Source organism: Sinohyriopsis cumingii, chromosome 4 (assembly GCF_028554795.1).
Source record: "Sinohyriopsis cumingii isolate HCF-2022 chromosome 4, ASM2855479v2, whole genome shotgun sequence".
Taxonomy (NCBI): Eukaryota; Metazoa; Mollusca; class Bivalvia; order Unionida; family Unionidae; genus Sinohyriopsis; species Sinohyriopsis cumingii.
The window spans coordinates 11,336,489-11,362,641 of record NC_142964.1 but is presented as its reverse complement, the minus strand read 5'-3'; the positions used below and the strand labels follow the sequence as shown (position 1 = coordinate 11,362,641).

At 34.7% G+C, this 26,153-nt stretch overlaps 1 protein-coding gene across 1 annotated transcript; it reads left to right on the top strand.

Moving 5' to 3' along the window:
- The first annotated feature begins 307 nt into the window (after window positions 1-307).
- LOC149800627 (uncharacterized) lies at window positions 308-15,243 on the top strand. The gene is made up of 5 exons (XM_089954621.1): window positions 308-643; window positions 8,792-9,895; window positions 10,710-10,778; window positions 12,849-12,938; window positions 15,017-15,243. The coding sequence occupies exons 2-5, from the start codon at window positions 8,813-8,815 to the stop codon at window positions 15,071-15,073; spliced, it is 1,299 nt and encodes a 432-aa protein (XP_089810747.1). The 5' UTR covers window positions 308-643; window positions 8,792-8,812; the 3' UTR covers window positions 15,074-15,243.
- Window positions 15,244-26,153: the final 10,910 nt, after the last annotated feature.

The window sequence follows — 26,153 nt, the reverse complement described above, 5'->3', positions numbered from 1 at the left end:
GATCGGTATGAGAACTGGCCCATTTTATCCAGGTTCCCTCCCTCTTTCTTTCAGTACATGTCTTTACATGTATGTGTTATCTAAATACTCGCTTCGCCATCATTAATCTTATCTATTGAGGCAGTTACATAGCGTAGTATTTAAATTGCCTACAGTTTTGCCTGATGTGAAACTATTTGTTTTGTTCTGGTTAAACATAACTATATATTTTAATAATATTTCGGTTGTGTCGAGTAACAGGACAACTCCTATGTCACTGCATTCAGAGACCATATTTCTTGATGCAAGTTAATCACAGAGAGTGGGATCTCATTTACAAGAAACACGCAAGTACCGACTCCCTGATGTATTTAATAATTGTACACGGATTGGAAGATCAGGTTTTAATGGACATACATTAGCAACGTGGTAAAATAATACTTCTGGACCGAGAACTTCATTCTAGTCGACGACAATCAATTACACTACATATTGCACCATTTACTGAGCTAACACCAGTCACTCAACCATATCAGTGACGCAGATCCTGTGTGCCTATTCAAGAACACGTATTACCTTGGAAGCATCGAGAACGGTTCATTTATAGGGGATTTTTCTAAAACACTTTAAAAACGGAGCAAATAGACAGTTTAGTAAAAGGTAGGTACTTTTATCTCTTATGCTGTGTATATAAGTTATGCTATGAATCTCTGTATGTATGTATGTATGTATGTATGTATGTATGTATGTATGTATGTATGTATGCATGCATGCATGCATGGATATGCATGCGTGCGTTCGTATGTATGTATGTATAAATATATTGAAGACATAATTAAGCATAGAGTTCATCTAATAATCTATAGGTATATATGGCAATCAAAAACCCCGGTTCAGAACGTGTAACTATATGGTTGGAAAGTTGTCTACAAGTACAATTTGTAAGGCAATTTAAAATACACATATTTTTCCTATACCTTTCACGATGACTGTTTTGTTAGAATTAAACATGAATTCCATATATTGTTTAGTTAAATCAAATTAATTGTGGGATTGTCTCTGGATATTTAGAACACGTAAAGTAATCCCCATAGTACCATCACCGTATATATGACATTCTGCTACAATATGCAAGTCAATTCAAATATAATGTTAAACCGTGAAAGGACATTCTTTCATAAATAGGCAACTGTTTCAAACGAACATGTTTATTTTTAGGGAATATATGTCGAAGTTTAACACAGACACTGGAGTGATGTTACTCATATTATTCTAAATCTATGTTTATTTTTACATATAATGTCTAACAAGTTTAAACTGCCTGTTTAACAAGTTTATATTGCCTGTTTGTTGCCTCGCAGTGTTAGGTTCCACAACATGTTACCAGTACTTAGAAACTATCAGTTCCTCGATCTTCTTTAGCAGTACTGGTTTTCTTATCGACACATTCGTCTACAGCTTAAAGTAAAAGATAAATTTGGAGCCCCAGACTTATTTCAAAAGTAGCAGCACTACTTATATTTCCATTATAGAAGCAAAGAAACTGTTTGGGACTTCTTGATACTGATGAAATTGATTTGTCAATGTTCGGTGCTTATCTTGTACCTTGATTTTAGCCAGTGACAGTAAAACCCGTATCAATGACTTTGAGGAATTGAATCTGAACCATATTTATACCGTAATTCAAAAGTCACGTGGCATATTCCCGTTGACTTTTAAACCATGGACCATGTATACAATATTTCACATGCAGCTTACAGACTGAAGCATATTTTTCCATCAAGGTCAAAATTCGTTATTCCTGTTTCCAGTGATGACTATAAAACAACATAAAAGTGGTATGGAGAAATGAAGATCTATCAGTACACGTATTCGGCCTTCAACGGGAACAAAGTATGAACATTTTATGATTATAAATTTTGTTACTCAAAAGGATATTTTCTGGCTGTATGGATTATCATTTCTCTCCAACGTACCGAGCACATTTCCGATCAATCAAAGGAAATCGACAGGTCACATCATGTTGCAATTAATATCACGGAACTTTCTCGCTATGCTGTATGAACAACGTTAGTTCAGCTGTGAAAGTGCGTTGTTTATTTTCTGGGTAGTAAATGGGATGTTGTACTTTAGTTACGCATATAGTGAAGGCATATAGATTTTCTCATTGCTGGCACGGTTTGCTAATCTTTAAACACCATCATATACCAATAAAAGAAACCTCGTATTTCTTCATGGCACAGTTCTACTGCTCATGATCGTTAAAAAATTATTGTTTTTACGATTCTATGGTCTTAAACTAAATAATAAAAAAGCCAAACCAAGAAGTTTGCAACAAACAGTGTAATTCTCTAAGCCAGAAACTGAAAATTTAACAGGAACTCTCATTATTGACCTAATAGTCTTAAACGTCCTATTTCAAGTACATAATATAGTCTTCCGAATGAATTTCAGTGGTGCTCGGAATGAATTAAGGTTCTTGATTTTTCTGAAGCACCAATAATCTGGAATATGCCGATGTGCTAACAGTTTTGATGAATAAATAGTATTATCACAATTCACAATAATCCCAAACTAATATTTAATCCAGACTCAATGAACACTTCGTAATGCCAATTAATAATGCAAAAAAAGATATCATCTAAAGTCATAATTGAGCACAACGTTAAATACTGAAATTAAAATAAAACCAAAGAATACGAATAGCTATGTACTTTTTTCGCTTTATATACATCCCTACGAATCTATGTTGGAATACATGTCTACCTGACGTATATCACAATACATCCCCACCCGACATACGTCGCAATATGTCTACCTGACGTATATCACAATACATCCCCACCCGACATACGTCACAATATGTCTACCTGACGTATATCGCAATACATGTCTACCTGACGTATATCACAATACATCCCCACCCGACATACGTTGCAATATGTCTGCCTGACGTATATCCCAATACATCCCCACCCGACATACGTCGCAATACATGTCTACCTGACGTATATCACAATACATCCCCACCCGACATACGTCGCAATATGTCTGCCTGACGTATATCACAATACATCCCCACCCAACATATGTCGCAATACATGTCTGCCTGACGTATATCACAATACATCCCCACCCGACATATGTCGCAATACATGTCTGCCTGACGTATATCACAATACATCCCCACCCGGCATATGTCGCAATACTTAAGCCATCGAATCGGAAATTTACTTCAAACTGTACACAAGTTCATTTTCTAGAACCGTCTCGGGTTAAAATCAAGTAAACAACTTATTTATAGCTCATTATCTTAAAATTGAATCTACACTCATGGCCAAATATTTAGCTAGTCAATATGTTGCTTATAAATGATCATTATAATCTGCAATCATGGATAAAAATTAAACACACAATATATATACATTATACATTATCTTACCTTTTCTAATGGGGAGCCAGAGGGGTCGAGTGGTCAAACGCGCTCTCCGTTACGGATCATTGCCATCTCACCTCTGTCTGCGTGGGTTCGAGTCTTGGATTCGGCCAATGTTGGCATGTGAGAAAGCTTGCCAGTAGCTTCTCGTGGGTCGGTGGTTCTTTCCGTGGTTTTCCCGGGTTCTTCCTCCACCATTAATACTGGCCGCCATGTATAGCCTATCGTATGCTGAAAAATGGCGTTAAACCCCACAACAACAACAACAACCTTTTGTAATCTTTGCTGATTGTGGACAGATACGAATAACACAAGAGATAATGTTGTCCAAGTGCCAAATAGAAACACTGGATTTTCAACTGCACTCCGTTTATTGATGATTAGTAGTGTACACCTAAATAGTAAGCAAGTGAAAAGTTAGTCTGTAGTCACTTATAAGTCCAGTTTAACTCCCAAGCAACAATTAATGTATTTTGTCGTCTCATAATGCGCCGTTAGATCAACTTGCTTACAGTTGGACCCGTATTTTCTTCTCAGTTTGTTTACCAAATAAAAAATGACAATAGTGTCTCACTTATAGCTGGTGTATCATAAAAGGAAATGTAGAATACCAAAAAGTCATTAAATCGAATGTACAAAACGTGAAAACTATTCGCAAGAAATATTATATGGAATAATTGTAATGAAAAAATGTAGAAAATTGAAAACGACTGGTAAGGTTTGGATTTCAAATTTTCTCAGCATCGTTTATCTATAAGAACAACTTTAATGTTTTTTGTTCATTCTAAATAAGAATATTGTATCTCATTCACTGATCACATCAGGCGTACATGTCTCATTCACTGATCACATCAGGCGTACATGTCTCATTCACTGATCACATCAGGCGTACATGTCTCATTCCGTTAAATGTACCAAAGCATACAATTTCACTCAACTGAGGCATTTTTGACGTTCCGCTATGAAGGAATTCATATACAGTGACATAAATACATAGCGGAATAACAGTAATGAAGACATTGCATTCCACAACACTGTTCTAAAAATGACCAATGGGAGTGACAATGCATTCATAGCCTGACAAAAATTGATTATCAGATATTTCCCGTCATAAAATGCTTTTTACAACTTTAATGATAAAAATAGATAAAACATAGACTCGCACCTATTTTTATAATTAATACTGTATTATTTCTACAGTATCTCAATATATTTCAGGTCGAAGTATAATGAACGCTTCAAAATTGCAATCAGAGAGATCATGACCATATGTAGTCGGGTTCTTTGTTTCGTGTATGCTCCCTGTGCTGCACACCGCCATACGAAGACACCGTATCGCCTAGTTCAACGCAATGAGCATACGAAGCATTGAACCAGACTAGATCATATGACACTCATCAGCCTTCAATACTGATCTAAAGCGAGCTTGGATGGAAATGGTTGTTGGTAATTGCATATTATAAGTTAACTGCACAGCAATTTTTTGAAACTTGTATCTCTGACTTCAGTACAGTGTGACCTTTGAGTCGTATGGCTTTTAAGTTAATAATAAAAGTTTTCTTTCTTCGTTACGACTTCCAAAAATCAAATTTGTCAGGTCTTTTTTAAAAAAAATTTCTTGCTTCGTTACTGAATGAACGAAAACATTCCTTTCATTTCGGCGCTTCTACTGGTATTATTTTCTCAACCATTTTCAGAGAATCATGGATAAAATAAATTGCAAGCAAACGTTTTAAAGACAGATTAATTACTTGAAATAATAATTAATGGCAATATCTGCCGGAACATACACTTGATAAATAAATTATTATCTGATATTAGAAACATCGTAAATGGTATATTGTAAACTTGATGAACCCGATATGATATGGTATGATATGATATCATATGATATGGTATGATCTTCGATCACATACACAATAATACTTGATACTTAAGCAAATTGATATTATAAACATCTACCAGCTTGATATCATTATCCAGATATCAGATAGTATATTTTATAAGCTGCATAAACATACATTTTATAACATTTTGTCGTGATTAGAAACAATTACCCGTGCCTATTCATCTTGCAACAGAAATTATTCATACAGGCACTGCTATAGGTCCATGTTAAGAAACTTAATGAAGTCAATCCAAAATAAATTAGCGGTCTAGGATGTATAGGTGGTATACCTGTAGTAATTGTTCTTTGTATAATGGAAACAAGATATGTCGAATAAATTACACAGTTAGTTGTCTGATATTTTTTCATCGTGGATTCAATGCATCTTATACAAATTGGTCCAAAAGTTTGTTGAAAGCAAACAAAATCATCTATTCGACTTGAAAATGAACCTACTGTTTTGTAAAATGTTGGTAAAATAACACTTTTGACTCTTATGCTTATTCACTGCTTATTCTTTCGGGGCCCGGAATGGCCGAGTGGTCTAAATCGCTCTCCGTTACGGATCACTGCCATCTCACCTCTGTCTGCGTGGGTTCGAGTCTAGGATTCGGCCAATGTGGGTATGTCTGAAAGCTTGCCAGTAGCTTCTCGTGGGTCGGTGGTTCTTCCCGGGGTTTTCCCGGGTTCTTCCTCCACCATTAATACTGGCCGCCATGCATAGCCTATCGTGTGCTGAAAAATGGCGTTAAACCCCAGAACAACAATTGCATATTCTTTCGATTTCCACATCTCATGGAAATAGAGAGTCTCGTTGAGTAGTTAGAACGCGTGATGCACAATTAAAGCATTGCGGATTTTTCGAATGCTGCCAAGACCAGCCCTGATTGGCTGCCGCTGCGTCTCCCTTGACACTAAATAGTTTCTCATTTGATGATTTACCGTTAACACCGAAAAATCAATAAGTCTCCTGAGAAATTGTTCATATTCACATAACATAGTTATTGAGATGTATTCAGTTATAAAATATTTTTGTTGAGTTGTGTTATTGTATCTACATGTGAACATGATGTAGAGACACCGATGCCCATCAGGGTTGACGAAGTATTGCAAATTGATAAAGTGACCCTGTTATATATAACACATATGGATGATTCTTGATCAAGTCAAGGTGTGCTTTTACAAGTACATTAAAAGCCACATTTTTTAATGAAGGACATGATCAAAATATGCAATTCACTGACTCCTATTCAAATTCATTGTATCGCTTTAGTCGATGGGTTGATGATGTAAATGAGTATGATATTGTTTTTTGTTTAAAATCTGAAGTAAATAAAATACTATCGAGCCCTTTCCAATGCAAATAATCGGAGCATGCTGCTGTTGCATTGTTTTCACTGTCGCGGAGATGACTCGCCTTAAATCAGCTTCTCATGGTTGCTGATCAGAACTTCGTACAAAGTATTGCTACGAATATCGAACGGTAAACGAGACATGCATTGCCTTGCAATGACAGAAATAGAGTCATGATTATTAAGTTGATTGACTATTTTTGCATTGGTTATATATGTCAATAACATTAGCACGATTAAAATGAGTTTTGTTAAAACAAGTCTTTGGTTTTGGTAAGGCACACTAAAACACAGCTTAAACCATTTCCAGGAGGATGGAGAGCTACCATGTTCCAGACAAATTTAGACGTTTCTTGATGCATCTTGCATCAGTCCGCAGGCAAAATATACACGTTGTAAAAATCCAACCAAACAAGAACTGTTGTTATCACCTATTAATTGACTGAAAACGAAAGGGATGAACTATTAAGCAATACTGTTTAATTTTCTCGCCGTGATATACATGAAAGCATGCTCGATTGCCGGACACTTGGTGTAGTAAAAATAAATACAGAAGCTTTGTCAGCAAAAAGGATAATAGTGGTTAAAATTATACCACATAATGTTTTGCTTCTTACAGGAAGACAGACAACTTTTACATTCCCCGACTTAAGTTACGGCTTTGTAATGGTCCAACTGCCTCACTTCCATCAATATCGTATCATCTTAGAGGGTATATTGTCATGTATCGTGACGTAGGTCTTGGACATTTGACAAATATTTCATTTGTCTAATTTATCACCATTACATACACTATAACACGTTTAAAATATTTGTGCAGAAAATTAGCACTTGGTAACTTGGTAAAGCTATTTGATATCGGCAAATATGACAGTACCCTGTGATATCTTATAATGACTAGACTTGTAAATTGTTAGTAGGATACATTTTATGTATCACAACATCTTATCGATTTAGAAAAATTGCATTAAAAGGTCTTAATTAAAAGAATAAAGCAATGCTTGGAATTTAGTAGCTTCCATGCTTGTTTTTCGAGCATATACGATGAGATTGTTCGAAGTGTGAAGCATCTTGCAAATTCTACAATTTTCTTCCTTCCTGACGTTCCAAACAAAGGATAAAGCCTGGAAATGATAAGGTTATTGAAATCCACAATCTGTCTCAGAATCGATCTTTTTATAGCTTATGCAAAATGCAAGACATTTTTGTGTACAATAGTATTCAACAATATGCAATGAGATGTATTATCTTTACTTCGCTTACGTTATTATGTCATTTTATTGTAAGGGACTTTGTGCTCTAATATGGGTTACAAAAATTCAATTTGTGACAGTCCAGAAGATATATTGCAATTACACCCTTCCATCATCGTATTCGTACATTAAGTGTTCGATTTTCATAGCGAAAAGTTGCTTGGAGCAGGAATGTTCAGTCGTTTGATCTATTTCTTGAAATGGGGATTCCAGGCGATGGTGGCAACATTTTGCACGGCAAATTACGTTCTGACAGGCATCTTCCTGGATTAATGTTGCTTGGATATTTTCCAAGATTAATTTAAATGAGATTTATCTGCTTTCTCTGAGATTTCTACAGCATTCAGATCTCAAGATAGACAAAGATGGTCACAGAATGTGTTATGATTTTTAGTCGCGTCACAGTCAGCTGTTATTGTATGGAAACCATCGGCGGCGAGAGGGTTTGAGGGGAAATGGTTCTTACTTGCGCCCTATTTTGCTACAGAGAACTTTTTTTTTTACTTCTCTCTCTCTCTCTCTCTCTCTCTCTCTCTCTCTCTCTCTCTATATATATATATATATATATATATATATATATATATATATATATATATATATGAAGACTTATCCTTAATACAATAAGGTGAAGTTGAGATACAGTTAAAATTTCAGATGCGAAAATTATAAAGCTCGCGACTGCAACCCTTTTTGCCTGGCGCCCGGTGGCAATCGTCAAACTCCACACGCCGCCACTGCGTCAATCGATATATTTTCATGAGTAGAACTATCTTGACAAAAAATAATTGAAGATGTGGTCGTGATCAAGACAGATGAACATAACTATCTGTGATCTGGCGATATATTTCATATGCTTCTTATCCTGTCTTTCAAATACAGGTAGATGAAATCAAAAGAGTAAGAAATGTACCACGGAATTAGAGGAGTTGCTAATACCAGAGTCCTGAAGGTAGAGCCACAACAACCTAGTGACGGATTTACCATGGAAGTAAGCGATGAAATCCGGGACCCACCCTCAATGAGCGATATTATGAAACCCATAACATGGAGTATGACCTTGTTTGGCATATATTATTGGAGGAAAAAGACAGAAATTCACGATCCTGCTGACGCAGATGCATCTCATAGAGCTGGAACATGCGCACCCCTCTCTTCGACAATCATCTACAACATAATCGTTGTACTTGTCTTGTGCTTTGGACTTTTTCGGCTTCTGGTTTCCGTGATTATAGGAGGTGTATCCACGGAAATATTTTTATTTCAGATGTTATCATTCTCATGGGAGTTTTTGTGTGCTGTCAACGGAGTCATTTGTTTAAAATCCAGCACCAATCGGTTCGGACATTTACATGTCTTCTACAAACATTGGCAGGAGAAAGTGACGACAGACTTTAGGGAGCTGAAAATCCAGTACAACAATAAAAAGTTGCGAAGAGCATTTTTGATTACGTATACAATATCCTGGATTGTTATTGCCTTTAACATAGTGGTCACTGGTATTTTAGTATTCGCCCCTCTCGGAGAAGTGTCGGATGTGTTTGGGCTGCTATTTACATCGCCCTTCCCTGCCAGCATGCCCTTAAAAACGGTGGGCTTTGTTTTTCACTGCTATTACACTTGTGCTTGGATTTTACCTGCTCCTTTAGTCGTCATATCCTGCCTGGCAATCAAATACGGTTTCTTAGCTCTATGCGACGCTATGGAAAGAGAAATAAGTCTGAGCAAAGACAGACTAACAGACAGACTTCGAGACTTCAGGAAAGCCCATTTAAATTTATGTCGCTGTATCGAGATTTTAGACAAAGATATACATATTCTGAATGCAAACTGGTACGCTGTTAACGTACCCCTAACATGTTTTGTTCTCTACTCACTCATAAATTTTGGAGAGGGTATCTTTTCAAAGGCTGTCTTCACATTTTGGCTTGTCACCGGACTGGGCTATGTAGCAGTGACGTCCTTCTTCGCTGCCAGTCTGCACGAAACGGTGAGTATCGCTGTTTGCCACAGTTCAGCAAATTCCAAGAAATCCAAATAGTATTCGTGTATAACTCATGTATGAATTAAAACAGTGAATACACTTCAAAAGGTTTTCAATGTTATGATAATTGTTCCTCTATTCTAGTACCGAAAATAAGTATTTTTAAACATTTTTATAGCACCAATATGCCTTATTGGATCACGTTATATCATATAAAAAGAGTTAATTACAGACGGCTGGTAATGAAGATAACGTAATACAATTACGATAATGGATTCTGATTGAACTATTTTATTTATTAACTTGTACAATTAAATTGGTTTAAGTAATGAAATTTTCAAAATGTAATTCTCTTAACCATAAATACTTTTTTTTTTACAGTGTGAATGGTTTGCTATTTCCATGTACAACGTTCCCCCTCCTCCTTTTAGCTCCTGCATTATTGCTTTTAATGTTCAATATTTATTCTGATTATAAGAGGTTACAATCTCACTGATATCGACGAGAATTTAATAACGTCTGGCATTTAAGAATAAATGTAGTACGGAACTGGAATCCTTTTTTTATTTCTCTTTGTGTGATTCAGAGGTTGTTTTCATTACGAAAGGTACAAATGATAATTCTAGTATACGGGTTAGAATTAAATTTGCGGTATGCGAAAACGTTCGATTTACTCAGACCATATCTACAGCCACATATCAAAACATATATATATATATATATATATATATATATATATATATATATATATATATATATATATATATATATATATATATATATATATATATATATATATATAAATATAATTTTTTTGCAGGCTCATTCTCTGCAGCAACCTCTTCTCGAAGCAGAAACAAATGACATTACACTTGAAAAGCACGCACAGGTAAGTATTGAATGTCAGTACCTGTTAGTACATATTAAATGTCGTTATTATGGGTATGTTAACGTGGTCAAGATGTAATCTTTACGTGATCTCTCTCTCTCTCGCATTCTCTCTCAAAAAAGACAACCACACACACAGACACAGACACACACACATACAGAGAGAGAGAGAGAGAGAGAGAGAGAGAGAGAGAGAGAGAGAGAGAGAGAGAGAGAGAGAAGGAGCTCTATGCCACAGTCTATGAACAATCCACATATTCAATCAATGGTAAATTATTTGCATTCTGGCATGAAAATATAATAACTGTTGTTAATATCGTGTTCGGCCGAAAAATTTTGATTTGAATTTTACCTGAAAGTTGTATTTAGAAGCGAATAAAGACGAGAAATATAGTGTTGTACTATTTGTTTATAGTTGTTTGTAATTTAGATGCATTTTGGAATATTTTTTGTTGTTGGTGTGCTTGAATATTGTCATACAGAACGGAAATTATTCAGTCTGTAAGTACTGTGTTACGTGTTTAGGCTGTCATAAACAGTAACAAGAAAAAAGTGAAGACAACAAGCTTTGTAAACTTTAAATAATAATTTATTTCCCTAGAAAAACAAAGTAAAAATGAGGACAAAAACTTACGGTTTTACGAATCAAATCCAAAAATAATCCAAGATTAATCCAAGAATTCAAAATTAGAAGTCCAAGCAATAAAAAGTTCTAATGAATTTGAGTTCGAGTCCCGACGAATATCCAAAATGGAAAGCGATGACGTATTTTGTAGTTAGTATAGTACTGGCGAATCAACAGTTCCTTGTTGAACCACAGACAATAATATTCGGTGTTTGAATTCCGAATAAAATTTCAATACATGTCTTTGTCCAAGAAATATTTCCGAGCACAAGTATTTCCAGAGAAAAATAATCTTTTAGAATCCAAATAATTCGAAGAAAATTTTAAAACTTAACTCCAACTGGTCACAACAGAATAAACACATTGATGTCTAAGTGGTTTAAAAGCCCAAATGAAATATTTTCTCAAAACATCACTACTAAATCTGGCTACTGCGCAATTCCGGTAAAACCAGAATTTTCGAAATTAGCAAAGTAGAGGCTATTTACATGTCGAAAGTCACGTACTCCTAGTACAGCCTCGATTTCACTATAATAATCCCACACAAAGAAAGCATAAAAAAATTATAAAAAGTTGTTTACTTCCAATCATGAAATAAGATCAGGAACTAGGTCAGCTTTTACATACAAAGTTCTAATATTAGGTTGTCGAACAGCTAAACTGAATTTCTGAAAAATATCAAATCCAGTAAATAAAATTACATTACAATAGCATGTAATGGAATAAAAAAATAAAACTAACAAACAAACAATTAAATTAAATCAAATATAAATGAAATCAAATATACATAACAGCTGAAAATGTTTTCCAGATTGGAACTCTTGAAAGGATGAACTATAAGAGCTGTGTGAATTATTATAGATCTTGGTTTCCAAAGCAACATGGAATTAAATAATGTGCTCCCAGTTTCAGATGATTTTTCAATGACACTTAGACTGGCTAAGTTCTTGATGAGCCTTGTTTTTCCAGGTTTCATTGGTGAAACTTCATAAATAAATCAATCATATGAGAACGTTCCCTGACTTCAGTTTTAGAAAAAAAAATCATTTTTACGTCCAACCAAAGCTACGCCTGTTTCTCATGGCAAAACATTTCACAACAACGACTTTACAAGCTTCTGAAATATCATGGACGTTTCAAATAATGATGTTATTTGTGTCAAATAATTCCCGTAATTACTGTCTCAGTAGGTATCGTTGAACTTAATCGATTTTTCTGAATGAGTGTGCATTTTATAGAAAGCATATTTGCACTTCCAGTCAATTTAATATAGGATAGGAAATTTGCAAAGTCTAAGAATACCTGTTACAATTCTCTCTCAGTGAATATAAATACCCATCCAGGGTGTTCTGTATCACAATTGCCTGATGTTGACAAGTGTCAACAATATGGATTCGAACAAGTCATCGGAAAACAATTTAAACATATATACTCTTGTCTTTTCAGCTGAATTTGTTTTTGGTGAAGCTGAATGGACCAAGCATTGGATTTACCGTCCTTACCCTCATTACAATCACAAAGGAGCTCATGCTTACGGTAAGTTTACTGCCTTTACCCGAAATATTTTCAGTAGTATATAAAACATTCGTTTTGCTTCACTTGACTTTTGACATTTACCCCATAACTTTGACCGTCAGGAACTAATCTCTGACTTTCACCATAGACTTGCTGTCTTTAACTTTTACTGAAAACAAACGAGTCACTGTTTGTTTTACAGAAAACCTTCGTTGCTGTTCAGTAGTCAGAATTTTATAGGAAAAACTATGGCTTTCCAAACTCAAAAATAGTTTTATAACAACACAATCTTGGCTCAGCGTCCGCCAAAGTTCCTAGTTCCTCTCTCAGAGAGCATGAACATATTATGAGAAAAACCTTGGTCATTATCACCCAAAATTATATGAAGGTAACTTCTGGTTTAGCGAGCGTCACATTTCTTTTGGGATAAACCTGTCTGAGTGGTTGTCAAATTTGTATGAGGGATTAATTGATCAGTGGTCGTAAAAATAGTTCTTGCAACAGGACAACAGTTTTTTGCCCATACATTTATGCGCTATGATGTGTATGCATTTACCACATGTGCATCTTGTAATACTGATTGCCCAATACATTTATTGGGCCATTTTGTGAACGCAAAACGATGCATTGTGTACATTTAATACTGTCAAATCACTGGAATTCGACTCCTGGAATGTCCGATTATGCACTTTGCAATCACATAAAGGATTTATTTTTCTGAGAGTTGACCTTTTCGTAACCTTCTGCCTTCAAGTTTAAATGGATGCCATCCAGTTATTGTTGCATATTATTTTAACTTTTCTACAGTAAGTGCTGCTAATTCGTCAGGAACATAGTGTGTTTAGTTATGTAACTGAAACAAATTGCACGATCTTTAATCATAATGGCTAAATAAAAAGCGAAAATCCCTCGAAGGAACTGACTCATTCATTTCCGCTGACACATTACTGTCTTAAAGAATCTCCATTATTCTAGGCAAGGTTATTTTATCTTTCGTAGCTGTTAACTATTGAAACCATCTATCGTATTCATCATCAATACCCTTTTAAGTTAGCCGCTGTGGCAGCTATATATAGTAGAAGGAAGATCGGCAATAATTTGACTTAGCACAAAATATACACCGTCACCATTTTAATTTGGACCGGCCCTCTCTTCGTGTGAACGTGTGTGTAAGTTTCATAGCAATCATCCAAATAGTTCATGTAGAGATAACAGAACTTGTGCTAACGGGCCGACGGACAACAGACCATCACATGGCCTCACCTGTTACAGGACCAGTCGAGCTTAATAAAACTAGAACTTTGTTATTTATCTTATCTTATTATACACCTGTCAATTGTTTACTCAAGAAACCAAGAATTTGAAAGACCTTTGATAGATGTTCCAACAATTTGTCCAATCCATTTGTAAATAACTCAAAATAATACCGTCTTTCCAACTCCAAATCCTAACTGGAGATTCTCAGACCGCTTATAACCTGACCTTGGAGAGAAACTGTCAGTGAAATTAAAGTGCTGAAATCATCAGACGCAAACTTTAAGAACTGCACAGTAATTGTAAATCACATATATCGGGATTCTACTCCTATGCATCTAACAATTCGTGTTACTAACAGCGATCGTGGGAAAAATTAATGACTATTGTTCGCGCTCTTTATTCATAAATTGCAATATTCATGCGAATATCAAGTAATTTCTTTTTCTTTACACTTAATTGTAATGTTTAATTAAATTATCTGAAAATTGATAAATATATAACAAATATATAATTATCATAGTAATTCGATCTTGATTGCTAGATCACGTCTTGTTGCCAGCATCACAAAATCCGGATCATAAGTCGACGCTTTGCGTCTCGTGATTATCCACATTTTCTGATGCTGACAACTCGACGTAGTCTTTCGTTCTGCTAACGTGTAGCCTATAAATATCTGGAAAAATGCTCACGAGAATAATTGTAGAATACATTACACGTAAATCAGTTTTAAAATGTCTGGATTAAACGCATATCTATACAAACATAATTAAAACTCGTATTTTTTAATGATTTCAGCATATTTCTTGTACTATTATTTTTTTATCCACTAATGTATTTTTCAGCTGGCGGGCTTATTTGTGACGTATTTCTTTCTGATTCTGCAGTTCAACGTTGGGTAAATCTGATGACTGTCATCACATTTGAAAATAATCCAGTAACATGGGTGTAAAATATACGAAGACGATGACAGATATTATGATTGAAGATGTAATCACGATAGTTGACAGAAAACTGCAGACTGTTCCGTATGTCTTAAAATACAACGATAATAAAGCGAAAGAAACTACAACACATTTTCTTTCTTTCTGTCTTGATCTATATATTCAGAGTTGGACTAGCAGCCCCCTCCCCCTCAATCGCTGATACTTACTTGTGTTTCAGGCCTGCTACAGGTTTCCCTGAGAACATTGCCAGTATACTGATGACTTAGTCCATCCCTGTTCCTTTTAAGTGTGAATTCTAAATATTTATTGATAAAAATGCATTAATCATTATTTTGTTTTTGCAAAGTGTGTCAGGACACTTGGTGACATATTTTTCTCCTTTCGGTCTTGATATAATCGAGTATCGTTCAAATCGATTATCGCCTTGACGCTATGGATATAATCATGTGGGTCGTTACCTGCTAAGGTTGGCCGGAAGACCATAGGCTTACATCATATTTGACGACTAACTGCGCTATGGTGCAAATAATTACATCTCTCCTTTGTCCAACATTATTCCATATGTCGCAGAGCATAAATGTTGTTTGAAGTCCATAAAATGGCTCCAAAACTGACGATGACGTTTTCTTTTTGAGTCGTCTATGTTCCTTCATTAGTCTGAAGACTTGTTTTTAAATAAAGGTGAAATTTATATGCATGCATCCTGAATTTCTATCATGTATTGTTCGAAAAATATATGCTTTTTAATGGGTGACTTTAATATCAGAACTCATAACATCATGTGTTATGTATATCTATTTTGAGTGGTGACCTTGTTCTGCAAATGAAGATAGATGTCTACCTGACTACTCACATCTTTTTTGTCTTCTTTATTACTTATAAACAGGGTATTTACAGATGCTGAGTTCAAGGCCTAGTTTGTTTTAAGTAGAAATTAAGAATGATGTAGAAGCAAGTTATTTACAAATTTATGGAAAAATGACACTGATCCTGATTCTGTTATTGTGTCAAAGCTTTTCATATGAATGTTGTTTACGTAAAAATTATTCAGTCCTACTCTTAATATCTGTCTAGAGGAATCAGTCCTTCAGTTGTGTTCAGTTGAAGATTGGCACATAAGCACATTAAAATTTATAGTTTATTCGAAATGTAACTGAGATTCATTTGGAACAGTATTCTGTTGGAGTTGAGATGGAACATTGAGGACTTTTTCGGTTTTATTTCACAATACTGAAAGTTCGTTTTAAGTTTTCACTTCGTATTCTAGAGAAAAAATAGTTTGTTGAATTTCACAAAGCTTGTTTGTTTTCACTTATTTCAAGTTTAAGACAATTAAGTCGTAATAACGAACAGTTATTTTTAACAAAAAGATGAGTTCCTCCTCAAACAGTTTTAGTTTTAGGGCCATTTACTTTAAGTTCTTTAATGACTATTCGCTTGATCTGAAACATGATAATAATTTCTGCATATATGAATTTGACACACATTTAACAGTAGTCAGTTGTTGTAAATTTCTAGTGTGTGGTTTTTACCATAAACCTAAGCACATTCTATCTGTTGGCAATAACACATTATCACAAAACCGGGAAGAAAAGAAAATAGAAAATAGAAAACCTGGTTTTACTTCAAATATTGATACCCGTAAACTGGAAGATATATAAGAAAAAAAGACTCAGAATTCATAAAATAGTATTTAATCCATATCTCAGAATATCATCAACAGACTATGTTATCGCTCTCATCATTGCTTAATAATTCTGCTTCAGAATGTTTTATAAAATATAATATGAATCCAATTTGTAATAAAAACAATTGATTCTGGTCGTTAATCTTAGGTATTATTACAAGAACTTTCCGTGAGTTTGGTGCTTGATTAATGCGTGTATTTTTTTATAGAGTGTACAGCTTTATCTCACTTTACATGTTAACTGTAAAAAAGCTTCTAGCTCCGCTCGATCATTTTTATCACCTGGTCTGCAGAAGCAAAGTCTAATTGCGTTGTATATATTTTGTAATGTATTCATTACATGTTTAGAATCTGGTATTGCCTACTCTGGTAAGATTACCTTTTCCTATTTTAATAACTGCTAAAGTTTGTATACTTTGGACTTATTCAGGCTGCCGTTATTAAGCATAGACAAGCTGCCATTTTGGCAAACTTTGTAGTTAGTTAATGTACAACTATAGGTCCTCAATTAACTAACAGAAAGAAGTGAAACCAATAAATGAAGCAAACTCAAGAAACAGTTTATTTTTCTAAGGTACAAAGTGAAATTTAAGAAACACTTTTATTATTATTAATTAAATCACAAAAAATCTTAAATGTCTTATTCCAAGTCCACTAATATAATGATTCCATTAGTCTTGAACATCCTAATGTATCACAATGATGAAATAATGCCTTTGAATGAGTTCACAATAACTGGAAATTAATGTGTTAGTTTAACGTCAATGAGCACTTAGTAATTCCAATCTGTGATTTGAATAAATATTTGCTTTTGAATTATATCTCAACACAACTGTAAAAATGACAGGAAATAGATTTAAGAGACTGATCTCAGATGGGAATGAATTCTTTGTTTATGAAATCCCTATTGATAAACATTTTCATTTGACCCAGATCTGAGTCATTCCAATTGAAAATTCCACTAAAGTTGTCGGGAAGTCTGTTTCCAGAACGTTCTGGACACCAAAAGCTATCTTAGTATCGTATTCACAACTCCCAATCGTGGACAAAGTTTATATTTGTACAAATGTTGTTTACCAAGGACCATTATCTTAAAGTACAATCTACAATCATGGACCGGTGACCTCGGGTGGCTGAGTGGTCTAAAATGCTTGACTTTACCCATCGATGTCGTCTCACCTCTGTTCGCGTGGGTTCGAGTCTCTGGCTTGGCCAATGAATATATGTGAGAAAACTACCAGTAACTTATCATTGGTCAGCGATTCTTACAGGAGTTTTTCTTGGGTTCTATCTCCACCACTTATACTCGCCGCCACACATAGCCTACCTTGCACTGAGGCGGCAAAACAATTAATACAATTATGGATAAACGTTAAGCACAAATTATATATATATATATATATATATATATATATATATATATATATATATATATATATATATATATATATATATATATATAGCATATGATACTATATTAATTAGAATTATATTGGAAAATGTCAGATGAATGATTTAGCTTAGCTTACTTGGACAAAATGTACAATAATAAAACTATACAGTACTCCTATACTCGTTCGAGTGTATCTACAATCATATTATCTTTTCTTTACTTTAATGTCAATGTTGCATTCTTGTAGCTTCATACTCTATCATAACAATCTCTGATTTTTTAGTGTGTTTCATTTTGTTAGTGAAGGTAAAGAGATTGTGATCGTTGGATAGAAATATCGGAAAAAGAGCTGAATATATACTTAAAAATGTTGCAAAGCCAATTTCAAAGCCAAACGTGTCAATTGTGGAATAATTTATTTTGTGCTTGTTTAGTATTTGTAAAAAGAAAAATAGCACACTGTATGATCCACACCATTTTATCTTTTTGAATGATTTCAATACCACCGGAACTCTCAGATCACTTGCATAAAGAGACATTTGAAATAACTGATTGAAATATGGATCTGAAAGAACTAGTACACATGTATGTATGACTTTTACTTTGTCGAAAGATTATTGACACTTGTCGGACCAATGAAACCTGTATTTCTTAGGGATCGGCAGTTATGAAGAAAGTTAAACAATATTTCCTATAATATCCAGTCATACTCAATAATCGCTCCAGTTGCTTTTACTGATAGGTACTGGGCATTCAGAACATAGCATTGCCATTAATTTCCCCTGACTTAACGTGACCGTGTCGATGGCATTATCACAAATATGTGAAAATGTCAAGCTAAAACATAAAACCGGCTAACGTTTCATGTATATATTTTCATTGGTTCAAATCTTATACTGTACATTGATAAAGGCCACCGTTTTATAGTTTCCTTGGATGTCACCTTAATTCTGTGACTGAAGTCATGGTTATGGTATGTGACACAGTTATGCTATATAATTGGTTAAGGTTTTATTAAAACATCTTTAATAGTACAGACATTGTTCCCCAGACAAATTCCAAATTACATAATTAAATTTTCCCTTGCCTTGATGTAAATAGACCTTGTTGCAAGGGTACTGTCTAAGGTAGTTTTTGGGTATTGTCGGCCAAAACGTATTGCGATACATATCATAAAATGTAAATAGTATCGTAATACATATCACAATAATATCATGTAACACCTAAGCCAGATTGTAAGCTTTGTCCAAAAGAGATAAATTTAATTGGACGAAGAAGCCATACAGCAGCACTGGAGAAAGCTATTACACTTTCTGCACACAACCATGGTCTGGGTTTCCTTCAAAAAACCAAAAGTCCTTCCAAAGAACATACTTAAATGATTTTATGATTGCTGTGATTTCCATTTTGAAACTTGACTCCATCATGCTTATTCGTAAATTGAAATGAATGTTACTTATAAAATAAGGCTACAGCTGAAAAAATATTGTTTTTCCGCTAGCCTGTCTCACCACATTGATGAATGATTTAAATTTGGTCTTATGATCAATATACGTGGTTCAGACTTGTCTGAATCCATGGTCAAAGTGAAAACATGAAAATAACTTTATAACTGTGGGTTAAAATAGTTTAATGGATATTTTCGGGCATGTTTAGCTCCAAATTAATGGCTTTTTTTTTTACCAGCATACAAAACAATTGTTTAGTGTCGATAATATGGCTGTTTATTATAATACACCATCTTCACAGAAAATATCATGATGATGATGGTATTCTTTTATTCCTCCATTTTCTGAAGATTTTAAGACAAAGTAAAGAAATGCAATGAAATACACAGAATCACAAAAATAGTGGCTTCGTTACTTATGAAGTCCTCTGGATTATTTCCAATAGCAAACGAATAAATAAATTAATATCATTACTAAACTAGATAGATATATATACAATAGAACATTTGAAAATGCTGCACGTTAGTACACAAAGACGTATAGGTTACTGCATTTCTATGGGAACATATGAACGAGTTTTATCGGATGGAAATACTCACGATCTTGGGAGTGCAATATATCCATTCGACAAAACGAGTTCATATTTTCCCATACAAATGCAATAGCCTTTTTATAATATGCTCATTTTCTTAATCTACCTGAGGCTTTTTATATAAACAAAAATACACTACAAGACACAAAGTAACTGAATGTATGCCGTATTCCAAACTAAATACACAAGCACAGATTCATCATTACACAACAACAACATTATTAATGTGCACATAAATCCGCCTAGATAAATTTGAACTTTGGTCAACTTAAAATTGAAATTTTGAGTCATATTGTGAATGATGCGCATTGTAACTGCTTTTCCATTTGATCTGGAATGAATAGATTTTTGTCGATTCTACGAAATATCGTGATTATGGACTGGATTTATCCGTGCCAATTCTACATGATGTATATCAGATTTCAGCAGCGTGTTGACATCTGCAAGTGTGTTTCTGTTCTCTCATTGAATGTTTGGAATCATAATGTGGGGAAGGATATGAACTCTTTCAACTGTAGGTATCAAAAAGACGCTATGGAATATAATGTTTATTTAATTTTGAGTGCAGTAAGGAGTATGTCAGTGCACTTGGAATGTAGTCGAAGTTACAGTACAAGTCAGAAATATTGATCAAGCTTGGGAACCCATGACATGGCTCATGTAATTCGGATTTGCAGAACTAAGGAAGTACATTTTGAGGAAATTCAGGATGCAAAACTGTAAGTATATTTTTTTGCCATTCTTATTACCAGCTAAAGAAGACAGTTTATGCTTTGTCACATGCATGTTATTTGTAAGGGCCCTGTCTGGCGTCTACAGCTAGTCTAAATCCTAAACATTGTATCAAAATAGTTAACGAGGAATGTGGCAAAGCAGCTGAAGAACAAAAGAAACGTTGTTGTATTGATGGAATTGCAGTCCTTTTACAGGCCTTAGTTTGGAAAGCTTATTACTGAAATTAGAACAGGACTCGTGAGAAGCATATGTTTCAAGCACATGTAGATCCAGAAAACGCTGCAGCTCATATGGGTTTCCTCTTCCCAGAAGATATTATTAAGGATGTGTCTATATTGACGAATAAAAGGGTTCATCAAGATGATTCAGAAAATAAAAGTTATTGAATTTTTGATATCATTGTCAATGTATTAGAAAGTCACAGAGGTCATTCCCTGATGCCCCTCTACCGTAGTAGGTTAGTATTCTAGCTCATTCCATTAAACAAAATAACATCACATTTTATTTGTGAATTTCTCGGAATGAAATTCCATCCTTTTCCTTTACTTTGCCAAATTCCCCGCTGCTGAAAAGATTCTGCAGAAGGAAATATTAGCAGACAGACAAAATTCGCCATGACATAATCCGGCCATCTTAAAATGGTAGTATAATGATGGATTATTCAAGAATTTCTAAAATAGCGAGAGAAAACATTTGGATAAGACTCAATAAATGAAGAAGACACATCTACAAAGATACTATCTCATACTGTTTAATATATTTATATTCATTCTTGTGGACCGAAATTAAAAACAAAGATATAAAGTTGCGGTCAAAATTCCATACCACAATTAAGTGGATTTGAATATTTAAAAACGTGTCACGATAAAATTCCTTTAACATACGTTCAAGAAGATATTTTTGGATATCTTTGTAATACTTCAAAAGATTGTCTATCCTTTTGTCAGAATATCGGATCTCCTTGGAAATACAAATTATCTGAAGCCCCTAAATACTCTAAGAGATAGGCAATAACTTCGTCAACGGTCTCATCTTGCCAATTATGTCATACTGCACTATGACACAAGGCATCGTACTGTAGCCATTGTGACTGTGTCCCCTGCGGACTTATCAGTGATGTAGCGAAGAAATTACTCAAATTTGACATTATGCCCCTTTTCTATATTTTAATCGTTCGGGGTGGCACTCTAGTGTTTGATGAATTTAGGTCCATATCTTTCCTGCAATGCTGCTTCCTGTCCTGTAAAATTTGTTTGTGTACCCTGACAAAAGTCTCTTTATTGGTTCTCGAAGACATGTTATCTTTCAAGAGGTATATATTCGTGTCTTCATACCAGACGGGACATATTGATAAATTTAAGGCTTATTTTGAACGTGAGGTGTACACATTCGCCTGGAATGTCCAGGGTTCACAACACACAATGTAGCAGTAAAGTACATATCTTGGCAGATATTGTCCTCCGTCAATCAAAGATTTGCAGGCAACCTGTAATTTCGCTTGCATGTGTGTGAAAACAGCCTCCAACTATAAAAAAGACATAAAGCAGGATTCGTATATTCTATGAAATTATTTTTCCACGTGAATCGTATACCAGATTTCGTAAACATGTTCATGTGGTCAAAACCAGGCTTAAATCTGGCATAATAAACCCTTGTGGAGACTTGGACCATCGTCATCATATTTTACAGAATTACATCTTGGTCGATTGATGTCTGCTCATGGTTTTTCATCTGGACATATGATAGGTTTAAGAGCTCACCTTATGATCCACCTTGTCAACATTGCCCTGGTGTCAAACTATTAAACTGGAATATCTTCTGCTCCTGGCGTTGTTTACCACTTGTATGATACTATTTAACATACAGTTCTGAGTGCTCTGTACTTGCACAAGTGCGATTGAACGCGATGACATCAAAGTATGGATTTAAATCTAATGTCTTCGATCGCCTACTGGAGTTCCTCGGGGTGAAAGGCATCTACCAGTCGGTTGTCGTAACCAATACTCCAAATCTGTTTGACTTAAAACAGGAGCACATGCCAGGCTTTCTAAGCCTGATCATACATGACGATATTTCTACATTTTATCCATCCATCCCAATAGGCCTTGTATCAGAGCTTTTTGTTATCCATTGTGTAAAGTACCCAGACACAACACCTCCAACATGCATTGCAGTGTAAAGAGTTTCCATTGGAGTTCACATTACGACATTCTGTGGAGCTGATTTTGTCACACTGCATTAGGTTGATACGATGCTTTTTCATTAGATGTTATTTATACATCATGACTTGTCCATCTGATGAAGAACGAGCCTCGGTTTCGAAATCCAAGCAGGCTCTTCAACAAGGGTCACAAATGTGTTTGCTAGCTTGCTTGCTGGATTAAATACCTGCCGCCACAAAATTGGGGTAGGGCTTCTTTGCTTCACTATATTCTCAATCATAATTGTAACATATAAAGAAGACGTCAGATTACTAACAGGTAATCTGAATCAACTTTCACATATAAATCCCTAATACCGAGAGGTCAATTCGTTTGAAATATATGAGGACCTGGAAGTAGTTCTGTGTGCGTTACTTGAAGCGGAAAACTTCATAATACAAAGGAAGTATAATTTAAGGCAGGCAGTGACATGATTTTCAAAAAAATGGAAAGCTGGATTATTGTAATAGAATCAATTATTATCCGCTACGCACCTCTTTCACCCGTGGCTGTCTGCGAGAAATTTCCTTCTTCAAATCAATATACATCAACCTTAGTTAAGCATTCGTTGCAAGCAAGTATAACAGTTTCACGAAAAGTTGACACAATATAACGTTTAACTGATGTTGTAGGAACTTGTACGTGTAGCACTTGATGACATTTTTGTCTACGCATATCCATTCATAATTCGCCCAGTAACTTACTCGTTTATAGATTACCTAGTAGCCGAGTGGTCTAAAGCGCTCTCCGTTACGGATCACTGCTATCTCACCTCTGTCTGCGTGGGTCCGAGTCTAGGATTCAGCCAATGTGGGTATGTGAGAAAGCTTGCAAGTAGCTTCTCGTGGGTCGGTGGTTATTCCCGGGGTTTTCCCGGGTTCTTCCTCCACCATTAATACTGGCCGCCATGCATAGCCTATCATGTGCTGACAAATGGCGTTAAACCCCACAGCAACAACCCTTGTTATCTATAAATAATAAAGGGCATTCGTACAGTAGGAAACAATTCAGATAATCCACCTTGTAGTTCTTTACTATGGACCACACCCGACAACGAACGAAAAACAGAAAAATCAGGTCAGCTCATCAGAGTTTCTGTTATTTTTCATTTTTATGATACATCTAACTTTATACATCAAAATTAAAACAAGTGATGACAATCTTCCAATTGTTTTCAAAATATTTACTTCAAACAGAGATGGTAATCAAATACGATCATACTTGTTCTTACAATATGATATTTACATATTCATAATTTTCAAATTGGGCTTATCGATGCATATGTAAACCCGTTTGTATTTCTTTGTTTCCTTTTTTTAATTATGTAATGTAATATTACTAGTGAGTTAAAACAAATTTTTTAAGTTATATTATAGACGCAAATATATTACTCATATTGTGTTTTAACATAATTGAATAACACGTTTCTTAAACATCGAATGTTTGAAATGGTACACTGTACATGTTGTGGAATCTATACTTAATGCAAATGTGACACATTACTGAGACGTGATCAATGACTGGTTATCGTACCAAACATAGCCGCAAGATGTTATCAGTAATAGCTAAAGGCTAACAAATACTGCAAAACAAGCTACAATATTGGTCAGTACACAAATGCTCTGTGTATGCAAGTTTTTAGGCTATATCCACACAGTAGTTGTTTGCAGTAGACCACGTGATACTCTGCTATTGATGTATATTTTCAGTGATTCATCCTGTTAGGAAAAGTTGTCCTTGTTGGCGGATTAACTGAGGCGAAGAAATTAGGATATCTTACTTATTTCGGAATATAACATTCTGCGATGCAGGAACAATACATACAAAACTAATTTCCAATTTAACATCTTCCCCTAAACTGGAACCTAATTTTAATATTTGTTATTTTTTTAATGCTACTTGCTCAGTGGAGACATGGATAACACGTATTTCGCTGGAAGGTCCGAAAATACATAGACCATTACTAGAATCTCTAAGAGTTGTGCTTCAAATTAAATCTAAATGAATATAATTTCTTTAGGTTCCAAATTAAATGCCAAGAAATTATGCCATTTTCTACAGTTTAAAAGCCATTCCTCATTTGGATAATGATAAAACGGTATGGACCATACATAATCATAAGTAAATATTGTACATCTCTCATATATCAACCCATACGAGGGTTTACTTACACGAGGAGCTGTGCAGGTACCTGCTATTCGTCAAATAAGCGTTGGTAGCAAAGTTAAAATTCAGATGATAAAGTATTAAGGGGAATAATCTAGCTGAATTCCCAAAATATCGTTTCTATTCACTCCATTAAGTCTCTGGTATTTGCATTGGCGAGTTTCCATGGCATTAAACCTTCCAAAAGCTTTAATGTATCAAAATTATTAACATACGCTTCTTTATTAAATCAGGAGTCAATACGAAAAAGTGGGTGAAACAAAATTTACAGTATTTGTTTTACAATTGGCATAATAAAGGAATATTTACGTCATTTGGCACTCGAGAACGTTTTAGCCTTCAACTTCACTCAGAAATAATTGTAGGTTCTATATTACTAGGAACACACGGTCAGTATGGCTTAGGGGGATGTTTAGATAGATGGACTGTCTGATCCGTCTTCTATGGTTTACTTTTTAATCAATGTCGCATAGTTCGTGTCCACGTGCTATGTCCATATTTTTGTAATACGTTTTTTCCCTTGATAATAATTTAAAATTGAATAAAGATATTGATTATTTTCACACTTACGTAGAAAAATGCTAGAGCGAAAGACATAGTTATGGAACAGGTAGGCTGTAATGAATTAATCTTGATTGGCTAGTTTGGTCAGCTTTTCCCGATTTGAAAATCCCAAAACATATCAAAATGATTAACAATCTGTGTATTGAGGTGTAATAAATTATAAATATTTGTTGATTGTGTTGATGTTTTATTCCATTTGTAGAGATGTTTAATGAATGTTGCTTCTATTCTGAGATTACCTGTATTATT